The sequence below is a fragment of the Neopsephotus bourkii genome, unplaced genomic scaffold (genome assembly GCF_033783945.1).
Source record: "Neopsephotus bourkii isolate Nb327-2 ecotype Australia unplaced genomic scaffold, CSIRO-AGI_Nbou_v1 NB_1574, whole genome shotgun sequence".
NCBI classification, from domain to species: Eukaryota; Metazoa; Chordata; class Aves; order Psittaciformes; family Psittacidae; genus Neopsephotus; species Neopsephotus bourkii.
The window spans coordinates 1,973,646-1,988,277 of NW_026902050.1; the positions used below are offsets into that span (position 1 = coordinate 1,973,646).

Sequence of the window (14,632 nt, forward strand, 5' to 3'; positions counted from 1 at the left end):
ATTGGTGAGGTGACATATGACTAAATTATTAAGATCACTGGTTGCAGTGCTCATGAGAGGTGATGGATAAGAGCAGTAGGAGCTGGGTGGGAGAAGTGGCTTTTTCTCTTTGGCTAAATGAAGATGAGGAGCGACAAGGAAGGAGAATAGAGCAGGATGATCATTATGTGTTGATGAAATTTATGGCTGCCAGCAGGGAGCTGCGCCATTGGCTTCACAGCAGGTGTCCAGACTTAACATCTGTGACACAGCAGGATCAAATGGGATGTCCAGCGGTCTCACTGGACTCAGGCTCTGAATGGGGCAGTTCCTGCAGCTCATGGTCAATGTCTGCACTGATTGTGAAGCATAGACCAGATTATAAGGATGTTTGTCAAAGCTGCTTGTTAATGACCAAGCCTCAGGCTGCTTGGGGTTTGATGCTGCTTGCAGCAGACTCCAGCTGCTGGCTCTGGCTTGATCTCTCACAAAACTGATATCAGCCTTTGCCTACTCTGGAGTCCTGGCCTGGAGACAGCAGCCTCTGTGAGCGTCAGTTTATGCCTTTCCCACGGAGTGGAGCTGGAGGGAAGGTAAAGGCCAGGCAGGAGACATGTTGGAGCAAGTGCTGAGCTGAGCTCTGCTGTCTCAGGGCCTGGGCACCTGGAGCACTTCTGCTGCTGGCCATAGAGGTGGAAAGCCGGGGAGCTAGGGGAATGGGTTAAGCAGAAAGGTGTCAGGAAAATAGTCTGTTTGCTGGTACAATGCCTTGGCAAGTAACTGTCTTCTGCTAGGGCCCTCTGTAAAAGCAGGCATGCAGCATCCTGAAAACATTGCTGCATTTGTAAGTGCTTGCCTGTGAGGGTTTGCCATTGCAGCTGAAACATTTGAATCTGTAATATGGGGTTGCCTACGCCGGGCTCTGTTTGCCCACAGGGTACCAGGTGACTACATGTGATGTTTCCCCTCAACAGCACCTGTGTGCAGTGGGTTATGGTGCACTAATCCTGTGTCACACAGTGAACAAGGAAATGTGCATCAGAGGTCTGTAAGGTGGAGCCTGGAAAAGAGAGATGGGGAAGCATCACCTCCTCTTCTTCCTCCTGTCAGCTGTAGAGCAATTACTGGTGCATGGTGCAGCTACCCACAAAACTCAGTGACTTACACTATCATAAATGAGCATTTTGAGTGCATCACTCCTAATCCTTTCCTGCTGGCTGAACATTGCTGTCACTGCTGAGCCCCACCATGTTGGGGGTATGCAGAAATGCAGCAGGTTGGGAGAGTGCTAGGAGGAGAGTGCCTGTGTCCCAGATGCTCCAGGCCTGATCATATATTATCGAAGTGGAGATGTTGTGAAGAGACACAGAAAATGGGAGTCTGTGGTGGAGCTATGGGAGTTGGCCCAAGAGCCACATCCTTGCAAGCCACAGTTCCCACAGGATGCTGCAGTAGCTGAAGGGCTTATTTTCTGGCAAAAATATTCCCATCCTTACAGAGATGGAGGAGGTGTTAATGATTTCTGCTGTGCTCTCATAACCTCCCTCCCTGCATCACACTGCAGCCACAGCTGCCACATTCCTTCCCCAGTGTGTCTCTGAGCTGCATGCACTCATGTCAGATCCTGTGATGAGAAGAGGCTGGAGTGATGGATTTGTGAGCAACAGGGAGGGTAGTGCCAGCCATTGTTCCTTGCTGGGGCAAGCCTCTTGTGCCAGGGGAGTTATTTTCGTGGTGCTTTTTGGGAGCAGGCAACAGCAAATCTCTAAGTAAGTTCACCCCAGGTAAAGGCCCTGGAGGCTGTTGCCTTGTATGGTGGTTCTCACCTGCCAAGCTGAGACAATAACCCCATCCAGCTGCCTGCAGGACTGGTCTCCTGGCAGGAGAGCCCCTCGGGAAGGGCTGCTGTGATGAGGGGTATGCGATGCTGCTCAGCAGGTGCCTGGCAGCCCCCTCGGTGCTTCAGCATGGCAGAACCCCCTTCCCTGCAGTACTGTTGCTGCTAGGGGCTAGTGTGACCCACAGCCCATGGGGGTGGTGTCACTCCTCATCGTTCCACCCCTCGCTGCAGTGTCACCATCGATTACTTTTTGGATGCCCTAGATCTGTCAGATGGGGGCAGGCGCATGTGGCTGCTCCCCCCTCCATGTGAAGTGTCAGGGTCTTGGGACCCGGTGCTGCAGTGTGTACTGCTCCCCTCCCTCCTCAGCCAGCCCCACTCCCCTGGCACTAAAGGGTGAAGTTGCTGGGGGTCACCCAGCATTGGTTCTGGGGCTGCTCTCCCCACGGCCTTGCTCCCTGCTGCCGTAGCTCATTAATGCTTAGCAGGAAAAGACAAGGAAAAATCTGCCTGCAGCCCCTTCCGCCACCATGTGCAGTTAATCGGAATGTGAGCTCATCTACCTTAATACATTTATTTTGCTGTATCTCTTTTTTGTTTCCCTTTCCGTCTCATCCATCCGATACTTCACAGCTTTCCATCCATATTGCCTTGTAATTTATGGCAATCTGGAATTAAACCTTATTTTTTCTGATTAGAAGGTTTCCTGCTGCTCTTCCCTCAGCTCCAGAAAGTGTCTTCACACTCTCCCCCCAGCGGCGGTGTATATTAAATACATAGCAAGCAACACCTTCAGCTCCATCCTGAAAGCTGTCACATGCTCAGTGGTGTCGCTGCCTTGGAGTCTGGTTAAGAACCGAAGTGTTGAGCACTGTTAAATATTAGTCCCTCAAACCTTGATGGATTACAAGGAGACACTAGGATGCACAGGAAAAATTAATTTCCTGGAACAAAGTACATCCATCTCCTGCGGATTCTTTCCCGTCCCTCTGGAGATGGCTATGGGGTGTGGAGCAAGGCAAGCAGAGCGATGCTGCTGTCGGTACTCAGGACCATTGCTGCTGCACCAGACCCCAAGTTCAGCTGGGTGCTGCCCATTGTGGGTGGCAGTGATGATTTGTCATCTGTCTCTGGCAGGCAGCCTAATTTTGTAATTAGCGGATAGGCTGGGATTGCGGTGCAGCAGCGCTTCTCTGCTCTGCTGGGTGCCTCATCGCTGCTGCAGAAACCTGGTTAGCATCTGGGGCGCTTGGGCACATACCCCCTCACTGCCTGCCCTCCCCTGGTGCCATGCTTGCAGGGAAGGGAGGTTGCTGGGCTGCCCCAAGGAACAGAGGGGACCCTTGGCCACCCAGCAGAGGCAAGGACCTGTGTTTAAGCTGGCACCTGGAAGACAAGCTGTCTGCCCTGCCAGTGCAGGGCTCTGTAGGATCATCTTCTCCTGGGAGGGTGGGCTCTGGAGCAGCACCAGGCCCTGGGATGGGGACTGGAGTCCCGCCCACCCCCAGTCACCAGCATGCTGGCAGCAAGCTCTGTGGAGCGTGAATTGTGCTTGCAGACATGTACATGCTCCTACCTTGGCTGCCTTCCTCTGGGTGAGACTCTGGTGCTGTCATGGCAGCAGTGATTAATCTTGGAAGTAGAGAGGGAGACTTTGTGGAGAAAATAAGGGCTTGCAGGGGGAGCACATGGCCAGAGAGGAAGCTGCTCACAGCCCTGCTGACAGCAGGAGGGAGAGCAGCCAGGGACAGCTGGCATCGCTGGGGTTGGTGAGGCAAGCACAGGGAGCCTCTAAGGAAGGGCAGTATGGAGAACCCAGTGTGTTTGTGTAAACAAGCTGTGTGTATCCATAGTAAGCTGCTTGGGGTGCAGGCATATCCGCCCAGGACTGCATCTCCACTCGTGCTCCGCTCCCTGCTGCACCAGAGGCTTTTCAGGGTGGCTGGCTGCTGCTGCTGAGCAGCCCCCCTTCGGTTGCACAGGGACCCTCCAGACCCTGTCACCTCCCACACACACACCCATGCCCAGCCCTGGTGCTGGCTGTGGGAGCGGTGTTTTTCTTGGCCATGCGTCTGTCTCAAGGGCAGAGGATCCTGGTTTCACAGCCAGTATGGGCAGCTTTTTAGTGCCCTGAGTTGCTGCTGGTCCGTAGGCTGCCCACTGGAGCAGGGGCTGCTGCCACCCTGATCCAGGAGCTTTGTTGCCCAAGGCAGTCATCCAAAGTGGCTACTGGGCCTTCACAGCTCCTGCTTTCCTTGGAATCTAGCCCCGTTGTGATGGGGACAGCTACAAAACCTGGCCAAAGTCAGGTAGTCAGAGCTAAACACAAAGCAATGGAGGGGAAGCTGTGCAGGTACGCCCAGCATTTGCAGACCAGTGGACCTGAGCTCTACAATCCTGCTGACCCCAGCTTGGAGAGCATGGGCCACCCAGCCCTCTTCCTTCTGACAGTTCAAATCAAGTGGCAAAATGCACAGCCACCCCCTGGCCCCTCCACGACCCCTGCAGCAGCCCCACGACACCCAGAGCTGCAACCAGCAGGGGACACTCCTGTCCCTTCACTTTGCCCTGTCAGGCAGCCGTCCACCTACTGCTGTCCCTGCAGAAGGATCTCTGAGCCACTCCACATCGGCAGCTATCTGTCCCTTCCCATCGGGGTCATTGCCCCCTGTCCTATCTGCAGAAGGGTGGAGGGATTCCAGCCTGCTTGTGCTGCAGAGCTCACTGCTGTGGTTCTGCAGGGAGAGGTCCACAGTACGTGAGGCTGGCAGTCCCAGTGGTGTTCTCCTTGATCTCGCCTCTTCTGCTCTTATGGTCACAGGGTGCCAGGCTCTGGCCCCAGATGTCGCTGCTGTGATGCAGGGAAAGCACAAGATACTTGCCAAGTGCCAGGTTAACGTTTTGACTCGATCTTAAAGGTCTTTTTCAACCTAAATAATTCTATGTTCAGGGAGTCTCTCCTCATTAGCATGGTGTGTCAGGGTGCTTAGGTCCTCAAAAACAGGTTTGTTGAAATAGATGGAGACCCTGGTGAAGGGGATGGTGGAAGCAGGGCAAAATCACTACCAGCACTGGTGGCAAGCGATTGCCTCAGGAGTGTGTGTGAGATTTGGGCACAGAACAAGCTGGCAGGGTGGTGGTCTGTCCCCTCCTGCCATTGCACTGTCACCTGCAGTGTCTCTGCTTCCAGACCAGCTGCTGGCAGATTTTGTACTCTGAGGAGGGAACAGAACTTGTCAATGGGCTGGAGAGCTACACCACCTCTAGGAGGTTCAAATTCTTGCTGTTTCTACCGTAAAGCTGTTAAACCACTGCTCAATCAACAATGATTAAGACCACACCATTTGCTGGACAGCTTCTGCCCTTTGTGTTGTGATGGCAGCTCCCAAATGTTCTATTTGGTCCTTGACACACAAGTTGTTATTTTCACTCCTTTCCCCTCTCCATAGCGCAACGGTGGCTGCCAGTGGTGGCATGCATCTGCCCCAGATCTGGCGTGGTTTGTATGGAAGAAGCTGAAGCCAGCACTTCCCCAGCCTTGTGAAGAACAATTTGTTTCTAAGGGTCGCACCACATGTTGGTGGGGTGGGCCTGCCCCCGTACCGCCTTGTCCCCACTGTGCCTCCTGGGAAGGGCCATCAGACTTGCTGCAGAAGCTGTCCCCTGCAGAGGGGCTCCTGAGTTCCACTCAGAGCATCCATACAACCTGACAGGCATCTCAGCACACAGCTGGGGAGCCTGCTTGCTCTGCTGAGTCCTGGCACAGGATGCTGGGCAGCAGGCACAGAGAAGTGACCTCTGCCTGCCTCTGCCCCTTGCTGGGCAGAGGCTCCTGCAGGAAGGAGGGAGCACCTGCACAAGATGGGGTCTGCAACTGGCAGCTCTCTCTTTGGGATAACCTTGGTTCTCTCTCTCTTTGGCAGCAGTGCCCAGGGTGGCTTAGGCACTGGTGGTGCCTTTCTCTCCTGGGTTTCAGCACCGCAGACACTGCTGCAGGATTGTGCATCCCTGAAGCTGGTCTTTCTCCTCTGGACGTGGCTGGTGGGAGGGTTTGAGGCAAGCCCAGAGAGCAGCCCTGCTGTGGCTACTTGTATGAGGCTGCAGTAAAACATTATGAGCTTTTAACAGGGTCAGCCTGTGCCATAAAGCTGTCACTGCTAATGGAGATCATCTCCGCTTTGAGTGGCATAACTCCACTTTATGCACCATGGCTGAAAGAGCCAGAGTTGAAAGGAGCAGAGGAGCAAAGGGTAATACGCAGCATGGCAAAGTCAGAAAAATTCCTTGCCAAGAAGAACACTCTCAGCCTTTCCCACATTTCCAGCTGGACACCTCCAAGCAGTTTGTGCCTAAGAGAGCACACGATTCCTTCATCCCCACATGGCAGCCAGGACGAAGTGTTTGGTAGAAGGGCAAAAAAGCATGATGCATCGTAAATATTAGTGCCTGGCTTCTTGCCAGTCCCAGGCAGAGAAATCTTTGCCATTAATCTGTCCATGCAAGCTGCATCTGGCAAAGTGGGGCTTAATGTCACCCATGCTCGTTTTTGTCTCAGTGTTGCAGTTTGTGCTTGAAGGAAAAAGTACTTTGTGTTATCCGGGTCTAATTTGTCATGAGTTTTTCCTGGGGGGCTCTGCCAGCACAGTAGGGGCCAGTGCACAGGGAGGGTGAGCCAAGCACAGGGAGCCTCTAATGAAGAGCAGGATAAAGAACCCAGCATCTTTGTTTTAAAAGCCATGTTTATCCACACTGGACCTGCTGTGGTGCTGGCAACTCTGCCCAGCACTGCAGCTGCACCCATGCTCTGCTCCCCGCTGCACCCGAGGCTCTCAGCAGCTGCACTGGGACTCTCCAGAGCCTGTTGCCCACTGGGGTGCTGAAGCAGGGGTGGGACTGCAACATCCCCCTAGCTCAGCTTTCATTCTCCACTGTGATTAATTGCAGTTTGCATTCATCTGTAATGTTAGAGAACAATCGGATGACGTGTCGTGGTTGATTTAATTCAAACCCGATGAGGCGTCAGAGGGCTGCTGTGCACTGGGGTGAGCATGCTGGGATCCTCCTGGGAGCCTCATCCCCTCTCCCTGTTCTTGGCAGCACCTCAGAAGGTTCAGGTTCTTCCCAGCCCACTTCTTGTGGGCTGAGCTTGTGCTGTAGATCTGGGGTATCTTCACCATAGACTTTTGTGATAGGTCTGGATGTTCTCAAGTTTTAAGCATTAAGGTTTTGGGATTTTGCATCACTGTTATATGGACTACTAGGGATGTTTGAGGTATCTGCAATACATGTCTTGTTCTCCGTTGCATAAAGCCTTCACTCTGCCTGTTCATCTGCTTGAGTTGTGCTAGCAATTTCTAAGGCTTCTAGGAAGGCTGAGGGAAATTGCTTTCAGGTCAAGACCTGCTTTAGCCTCTAGTGAATTACTATGCCTAGGTTTTAAATCTTTGCAAACAGAGGATTATGGTGGTGGTAAATACTAGGTAGGCCTGGGGATTGCCGTACTGCTGGCTGTGAAAGAAGTGTGGCCTTTCCCTTAGCAGATAGGGAGTGATGGATGTTAAAAAAAATAAATTGAGATACAGCCTGGGTTGAAGCTCAGATACTCTTTCTCCTTGATTTATATTTCTGCTTGGATGCTTCGCAGAGTAAGCAGTATATTTTTTGCTTAACCTCACAGAGCTTTTTCCTTCTAAATGAGGACAGTGTGGTAGGTACAGCCAATTGCCAAGAGCCCCAGCTTAGTGCAGGATCTGCAAAAAATTCAGAGCTGCTGTACAGCCCAGCAACTGCTCGATGCACAAACACTGAGTGATGAACACATTTGAAATGGCAAAGCTACATTCCTGTGCTGGAGGAGAGTGGCCCGTGCCTGGCTGCTCTCAGTGCTTCTGTGTCGCTAGTCTCGACAGTGGCTTTGGAGGCTGAAAACTGAGTGATTGCAGACCTGTGGTGGCCAGCAGCCTGTCCTAAGCACACTGGTGGTGTCAAGGCTGGAGGGTGAGACCAGCCTGGTGAGAAGCCCTACCCATACCCACGGAGGATGAAGGCAGCAGAGGATGAGGGCAGGCTGGTTTGGAGGGCAGGAGGAAGGATGAGGGCCTGGTTTCCTTGGAAGGCAGAGGTGACATGTACATGCAGCCTGCTGGAAGCTGTAACGGCAGCTGTGCATCGTGAGCGGGGCCAGAGCAGGTTGACAGTCCTTATAATCCAGTTAGTGCTGAGGGCTAAGCAACCTGGCCATCTTGCTCTTGGCTGTTACAATGCACATAAATAGCGTGGCATTATGTAATGCTGTGGGGGATGGCTGTTTTCTGCTCACGGTCCCCAGGGAGGGCTGAGCATGGCTGGACAGGAGGTGAGTATGGCTTTGCCTGGGGAACCCATCTGATGGTCTGATCTCTCATAGTGTTTCTGTTTGCTGCATCCCGTTTGGCCTCCTGCAATCTGTACAACATTCCCAGATCCACCTGGGACAAACAGTCTCAATGAGACACATCTCCTGCACCCTCTCTGAAGCAACATCTCCATCAGTCAGTCTCATGTGCTGCAGAGGAGACTGACAAATGCAGGCAGGATCCTGACCTGTTAATGAGATCAGGCCTGGCCTTCATAATGATGCCCTCAAGCCTCCCCTTGCTCTTGACTTTGCCCCTGCAAGTGGAAAATGCTTCCATGTCTGCCTGACCCTCCTTGTCTCCGACGGCAGTGCTGGCAGTAATAAAGTTTTCAAGGCTGCTGCAGACTGTCAGCAGTTCTGTGTAGGCAGAGGGATGTTATCTCTGCCCTCAGGGAAGCCCGTGTCAGACTGCTGGCAGCTAATGAGCTTGTGCAGGTGTTACCAAGGGTGCTATGTGACTGACTGAATTACTGATGTTGTCTGTGAGGGGAATCAGTCTGGTACTTCAAGCCAGGGATGGATGCTATGTAGGCTGGAGATGGGAAACACTCGTGGAGTTGGTAGCTTTTCCCAGAGGTACGTAGCAGAATGTGAGCATGAGGTTTTGTGTGGCTGCTCCTGCAGAAGCACTTTCAGAAAGGGAGAGGAAGCAGGGTTGAAGCTACCTCCTGCTTTTGTCAGTCACATGGAAAACCAGTCTTCTGGAAGAAGGAGGGAGTGAATAGAAGCAGGTGGTCACCAAAAATGGTTTCTGAAGTAAATAATTCCTAAAATATGCAGTGGTAAATGCTGTCATGATGGTTAAAGGTTGGTAGCTTCCTGTAGAGGTTGAAGCTGGATTGTATTTGTCTGTGGGGCTTATGGCACCAAATCCTCATTGGGTGTAATTCATCAAGTAGCCATTGGTAATCACTGCTTATAATTTTGGCTCATATAGCTGATTTTCTCCTCTTTTTGCTTTCAGAAATAACACAGGTCATTCAGGTAGACTTGGACCTGAAGTACAAGACCAACATCCGAGACCTGTTTGATGAATTTGACAACTTTCCAGAGGGCGCAGTCATTGGGATTGCCAGGGAGATGCAGCCAGTGTACAGGTACAGCCCCCTCTCCGTGGGAAGCAGTGAGAGGGCAGTGTCTTCAATTCACATTGGTCTTTGGAAGAAAATCTGTGGGGAAGCAGTCTCTCTCCTTTAATCCCTGCAGGGGGACTTAATCTAAAAATTGTAGGTACGAACAAAGTTGTACAGCATCCCTGTGATTTCCTTGGTCTCATGCATCATCACAGTGCTTCCAGAGCCAAGCTCCTGGTCATTAGTGCCAGAATCCATACCTAGATTATTCTAGAGGAGTGTCTGCCCAGCCATGCCTGCTGAGGTGCTGTGATTGCATTCTGGAGCATCAGTTTGTGTGTCAGGGCTCAGATGTTTTGGCTGTGAATATTGTAGAGAGTAGGGGTTGAGTCTGGGCAAGAGAGAGGTTCTGTGTCCCTGGAGTGTCAGTGCACCTTCTGCTGAAGAACTGTTCCCCCAGCCAAGACTGAGTGAGCAACTCTGTTGGTGACCTGGGCTTGCAAACATGAAAATAGTCCCGTGGTCACTTGCTTTTCAGACCCTTTGTCCACCAGCCTGTGTGAACTGTAGTGGGAACCACAAGGGGTGGGCCCAGCTCTTCCCATTCAGGAGCCACTGGTGTTCTTCAGGGATGTAGATAGTTCCAGGTTGATGCTTTGAAAAGTTAATTTAATTTAACCTGCATTGTTCCAAGAATGGGCCTCAGGTTTTGTTTTAATCCAGGGTGAATCATATAATCAACACAGGATATATTAATGGCTTCTCAGCTGAGCAGAGTTTGAGCATCTGAGATGGCTTGGCTAGATTCACTAATCGTAATGGAAAAGTTCTTGGAGAAAGATAAAAAGGCTTAAGAGCTCTGTATGTCTTTTCCTTCCATACTGGAAGCTTTAATAGTAAGATCAATAACTGAACATCCTAAGACATGTCCACCAGCACTTCTGGGCAAAAGCTGAGCTGCAAAGATCTGGAGCAGCCATTCGTGCTGCAAGTGCATCCACAAGGGATGAGGGTAAGGAGAGAGAGAAGTTCACCAGCAGGGAACTGGTGGTCATTAATCACCACCAATCGCTTCCTAGAATCCCAAGCCAACTGAGAGCATGCTCATGAGAGCATTTCTGGTTGCTCAAACTGCAGAAGTCACCACTGTTCCCAGGCTGCAAAAAGACATCTCTGTGCCTGTGGCAGAAGTGTCACCTCCCTTCCTGGCTTGAGCTCTTGGCAGAGAGAGGTGGATCCAGAGGAACATGGATGCTGAGGTCTCTCATCTCCGTAGGCCCTATACAGTCTGCAGTCCATGGAGGACTCCTATATCTGCTTTGGGTGTCCTGGCAGGATTTTGGTGCGCAGAATGATAAATCCAGCCCTAGTTTATCATATTCAATTGTTAGAGCTTAAAGCAGTGTGGAAGCAACAGCTGAGTGTGGCCACTGAGCTGTGTTGGACTCTCAGCATCAGTCAGTGCTGCCCAGCAGGGCATATCCCGCTCATTAGCAGTGCAGCCTGTAACAGCATAAATGGAGCATTTGTTTGTCTTCAGTTAGTCCATGTTGGAATCGCTGTGTTTCTGTCTCTGCAGGGGTTGGTTTTGCATTATTTCTGCACGTAGGTAGGGTGCAGGGATGGTGTTCTGCTGCCTGGATGTGATTTGTGGGACTGGGCATGCCTGGAGGGGGCCAAGGTAAACTTTGGGGTGCTCAGCTGGAGGGAGAGCTCTCCAGCACGGCAGGGGACAAGGCACGGGACTGCAGGGCTGAGCACGGAATATCTGACCCAAGCTGAAGCTGTGTTCTCCCCCCTCTTGCCGCCTGTGGTGGGGACAAACAAGGCAAGCAGTAACAGCCCTCACAGGCTGCATTTTTGGGCTGAACTTTCTGTTGTTGCAGTTTTGACACTCTGGGTCACTTTGGGCTATGTTGTGCTTCTCTTCTTGTGCTGTTTTGATCTTCATGTGTAAATAAGTTCCTGATACTTCTTGCTGCCAAATTACCCAGCGCAGGACGGGCTGTGCATACGCCAGCCTGCCCTCCTGCCAAGCCTGCACCCTGCAGGACTCACACCTTGCAACCAAGAGTTTCCAGACAAAAACACAAGCTGACAAAGCATGAACATCTTTGTAAAAAAAATTTATATATATATATATTCGCTATTTTTATAATTTCAGCAACATAAAAATGTGTTGTAGGTGTGAATATGATATGCCAGCTCGAGACGTGTGATCTGACACATGCACAGGCTCGAAGCATCACTTGGAAAAGTAGCAGTGGGGGTAGAGGAGGGTTATGGAGCAGTGGTGTTTCCTCCCCATTGGCACTCAGGTTGTCCTCCCCTCTCTGAAGTACCAACTTTGCCCCAGAGGCTTGGGGTGAGCAGGCAGAGCTTTCTTGAGGTTGCTCACAGAGCTGTGGACTGGCACCCTCAGGGCAGGGTGAGCTGGTGGCTGGGAAACGCCTGGGTCCCCTCTCTATAGCAGTGGAGAAGATGCATGGAGGCTCTTGGCTGTGCTGGATCCCTGCTACCTACTTGGCACATCAGAGAAGGTAAATTGCAGAACAGCAAATTTTGTAGACAGTGCACTGTTTTCTGGGAGGCAGTGCTGTCCTCAGCAGAAGCTCGATGGCTATCTGGCTTTAGGCTGCACTTCCCCAGCACAGGCTGGGACTTCACAAGGCCCATGCTGCTGCACTTGTGCACTGAGCAGTACTGAGCACAGATGCTTACAGGAAATGGAGGAGTAAGAGAACAGCAAATAGGAAACATCCCGGAGCCTGCTTGCACATCCTGAAGGTAGGGAGAAACCTCCAAACAGCAAAACAGGATGGCAAGGGAGCATTTCCACTCATTTGACTCATGCTGAAACAATGCCTGGCCACTGTTTGTCTTGGACAAATGCATTTCTCTGAGCAACAGGATCTCCTGGCCCTCCTGCAAGGCAAACTCTGGGGTTTAACTGTTGCACAGCCTATGGGGTTGCTCAGGGTGGGTTGGAGCAGCCTGTGGAGAGCAGTAGCTCCTGCTGAAGCTGTACGTGGATGGCCCTGCGGATCAACCTCCTGGCCATGTCCCACAGGCTAATGTCTGGCAAGGGTCCTGGGTGTGGAGGGGAAGGTTGCAGGAGCCCGTGTCAGGTGCAGGAGTTGCTCTGAGGCCCAAGGCCATTGGCATCAGGTTTGCTTCTCTTCAGCTGCAGTGGGGGAAGCAGCACTCTGTCCATGAGTCAGGCATGTTGTCCTTCCTGAGGCTTCTGGATGCGATGTGTTACACCAGTTATGGTCAACACCTCTGTGAATGGAGTCACAGGCAGAGCTTTTATCCCACAGGAGGCTGCCCCACTGCCAGGGTTGTTGGGGTCACTGATACTATGCAGTAGGGTCATAGATAGTTGTGGGCTTTCCATGGCAGCACTGGATGCCTCCTGCCAGGTTGATGTTTGCATGCTGGCCTGCAGGCAGAGCCTCTTCCCAGCACTGACATATGCTTGCTCATGTGTCTGCCTGCACAGGATCCACACACAGCCAAGACTGGAAGCTCCTGCTTCAGTGAGAATTATTTTGATGGAAAGATTAAAATCTTCATCTAAGTTTGCTTGGACCAAAAGGCTTTCTGTGCTATAAAGTGCTTCTGCAGAGTCGTAGCCTAAATTAAAAATCCTGTTGTCCCCTGCAGCATTTCAGCTATTCAGGAGTGCTGGCAGTGTCCTGTTCACCAGGCTACAGAGGGTGAGTGATGATAGTCTGTGTAAATATTTATGTTGCATTGAGCCCTCCATGCCAGATCCTGGCCAAATGGAGACTTCCAGGTCCTCCTGTGCAATTAGGCCTGCTAAGAAACATGCACTGCAGATGCAGCCTGCCAGCCTGTTACCAGGCAAGCAGGAAGGTCACTGTCTTCTGTGTGCATGCAGGGTGTGTGTCTGGCCTGAAAAGAGTGGCTTAACCATAGTCACCCCTGCAGTGGAGCTGGGTGATGGCCAAGTGAAGCAGGGCATGCTGCAGGTCAGCCTCATGACCAAGCGTGAGCAGCAGGGGCTGCACCTGGGGCACAGCAGAGGTCTCCATTGGGCATCCTCATGCAGATGCTGCTGCAACCCAGACCTCCTCGGCAGCCTCCTTGCCAGCCTGGCTCGGCTCAGCTCAGCACTTGTCCCCAGACACAGGAGCTCAGCACTGCCAGGTGTTAAAGGGAGAAGCGTGCCCATTTCAAAGCAGTCTCACAGCTGAGATGAACAGAGAGGGGAAATACTGCGGCACTCCCAGAAATGTTCTGGAAACTCTCCAATTACAGAAGACAGAGCTTAACCCCTATTCCTACCGAGTTTCTCACCAGGTTTCCTGGTTATGGATCCTTCCAGTCACATTGGTGGTGTGTGAGAGGAAGCAGAACAGTGATTGCACAGCTGCTCTTGGCAACCTCGGGATGACCGTGGACCAGTGTGCCCTGCCATGCTCCCCGTCCCATACCAAGCACCATCCTGGTCTCTTCACTTCTTATGTGATGCTGGTGGTGTTACTGGCATTGCCGTGTGCTGGTACCACCTAGGGCCCTCAGTGCTGCCCTTACATTGCTCCCCTTGAAGTTCTCATTGGAGAGGAAGGGTCTGCTGGCAACAAAAAGCACCTCACCCCATAGGAGGTCCTCAGGTGGTTGCTTTCACCCCCTTGCTCCAGGTTGGAGCAAGGTACTGCTGTGAGGGTGGACCTCAGGAGAGATCTTAGACCTTCTCAGGTCCAAGGATGAACATAGCTGGGGCTGAAAGGGTAGCTGCAGCCTCCATTCCTGATGTTGGGTGAGATCTTCACTGCTGCCCATGTGACAAGAAGCTAATAAAAGCTAGATGCATCTTGGGAATGCACAGTGCTGGAATTGATGTGAGTTTGTCCTGCAGGAAAGGATATCTACATCAAAGAGACAGCTGCAGACTAGAAAGGAGAAACACTTTGGTCCTTGTATGGCTGCAAGGCCATTTGCGTTTGCTTCTGCCTCAAACCTGGGGAGAGCTTGCATGAGACATTATTTTGTGAAAGGAAAAGCTTTGTTTCTGCTTGTGATCATGTGAGAGCTCCTGTAGGTGTGCTGTGTGCTCTGTCGCGTGGGTTTTGTTTGTTTGAGAGCTGGTAAAATAACCCAGAGAAGTCCGTTAATGAGCGGAAGCAAGCCTGTGCAACCTGCAGACCCAGAGGCATGGTACTTTCAGTGCGCAGTGTTTGCTGGGAGCTCAGCAGCAGTGGTGCTAAGTCAGGTTGTCAGAAGTTTGGAAGAGGAATGGAATTATCCTGGGCTGCGAGAAGGCTAATGCTGAATCCACGGCAAGGCTGGGCTGTCGACATGTCTGGGCTGAGACAG

At 51.9% G+C, this 14,632-nt stretch overlaps 1 protein-coding gene across 1 annotated transcript in view; it reads left to right on the top strand.

The window, feature by feature from the left end:
• Positions 1-14,632, top strand: part of XXYLT1 (xyloside xylosyltransferase 1) — a 37,352-nt gene that overhangs the window by 13,456 nt on the left and 9,264 nt on the right. Inside the window, exon 3 of the mRNA XM_061371491.1 lies at positions 9,181-9,313. Coding sequence (XP_061227475.1) covers positions 9,181-9,313 — 133 coding nt within the window. The remainder of the gene's footprint in view (positions 1-9,180; positions 9,314-14,632) is intronic.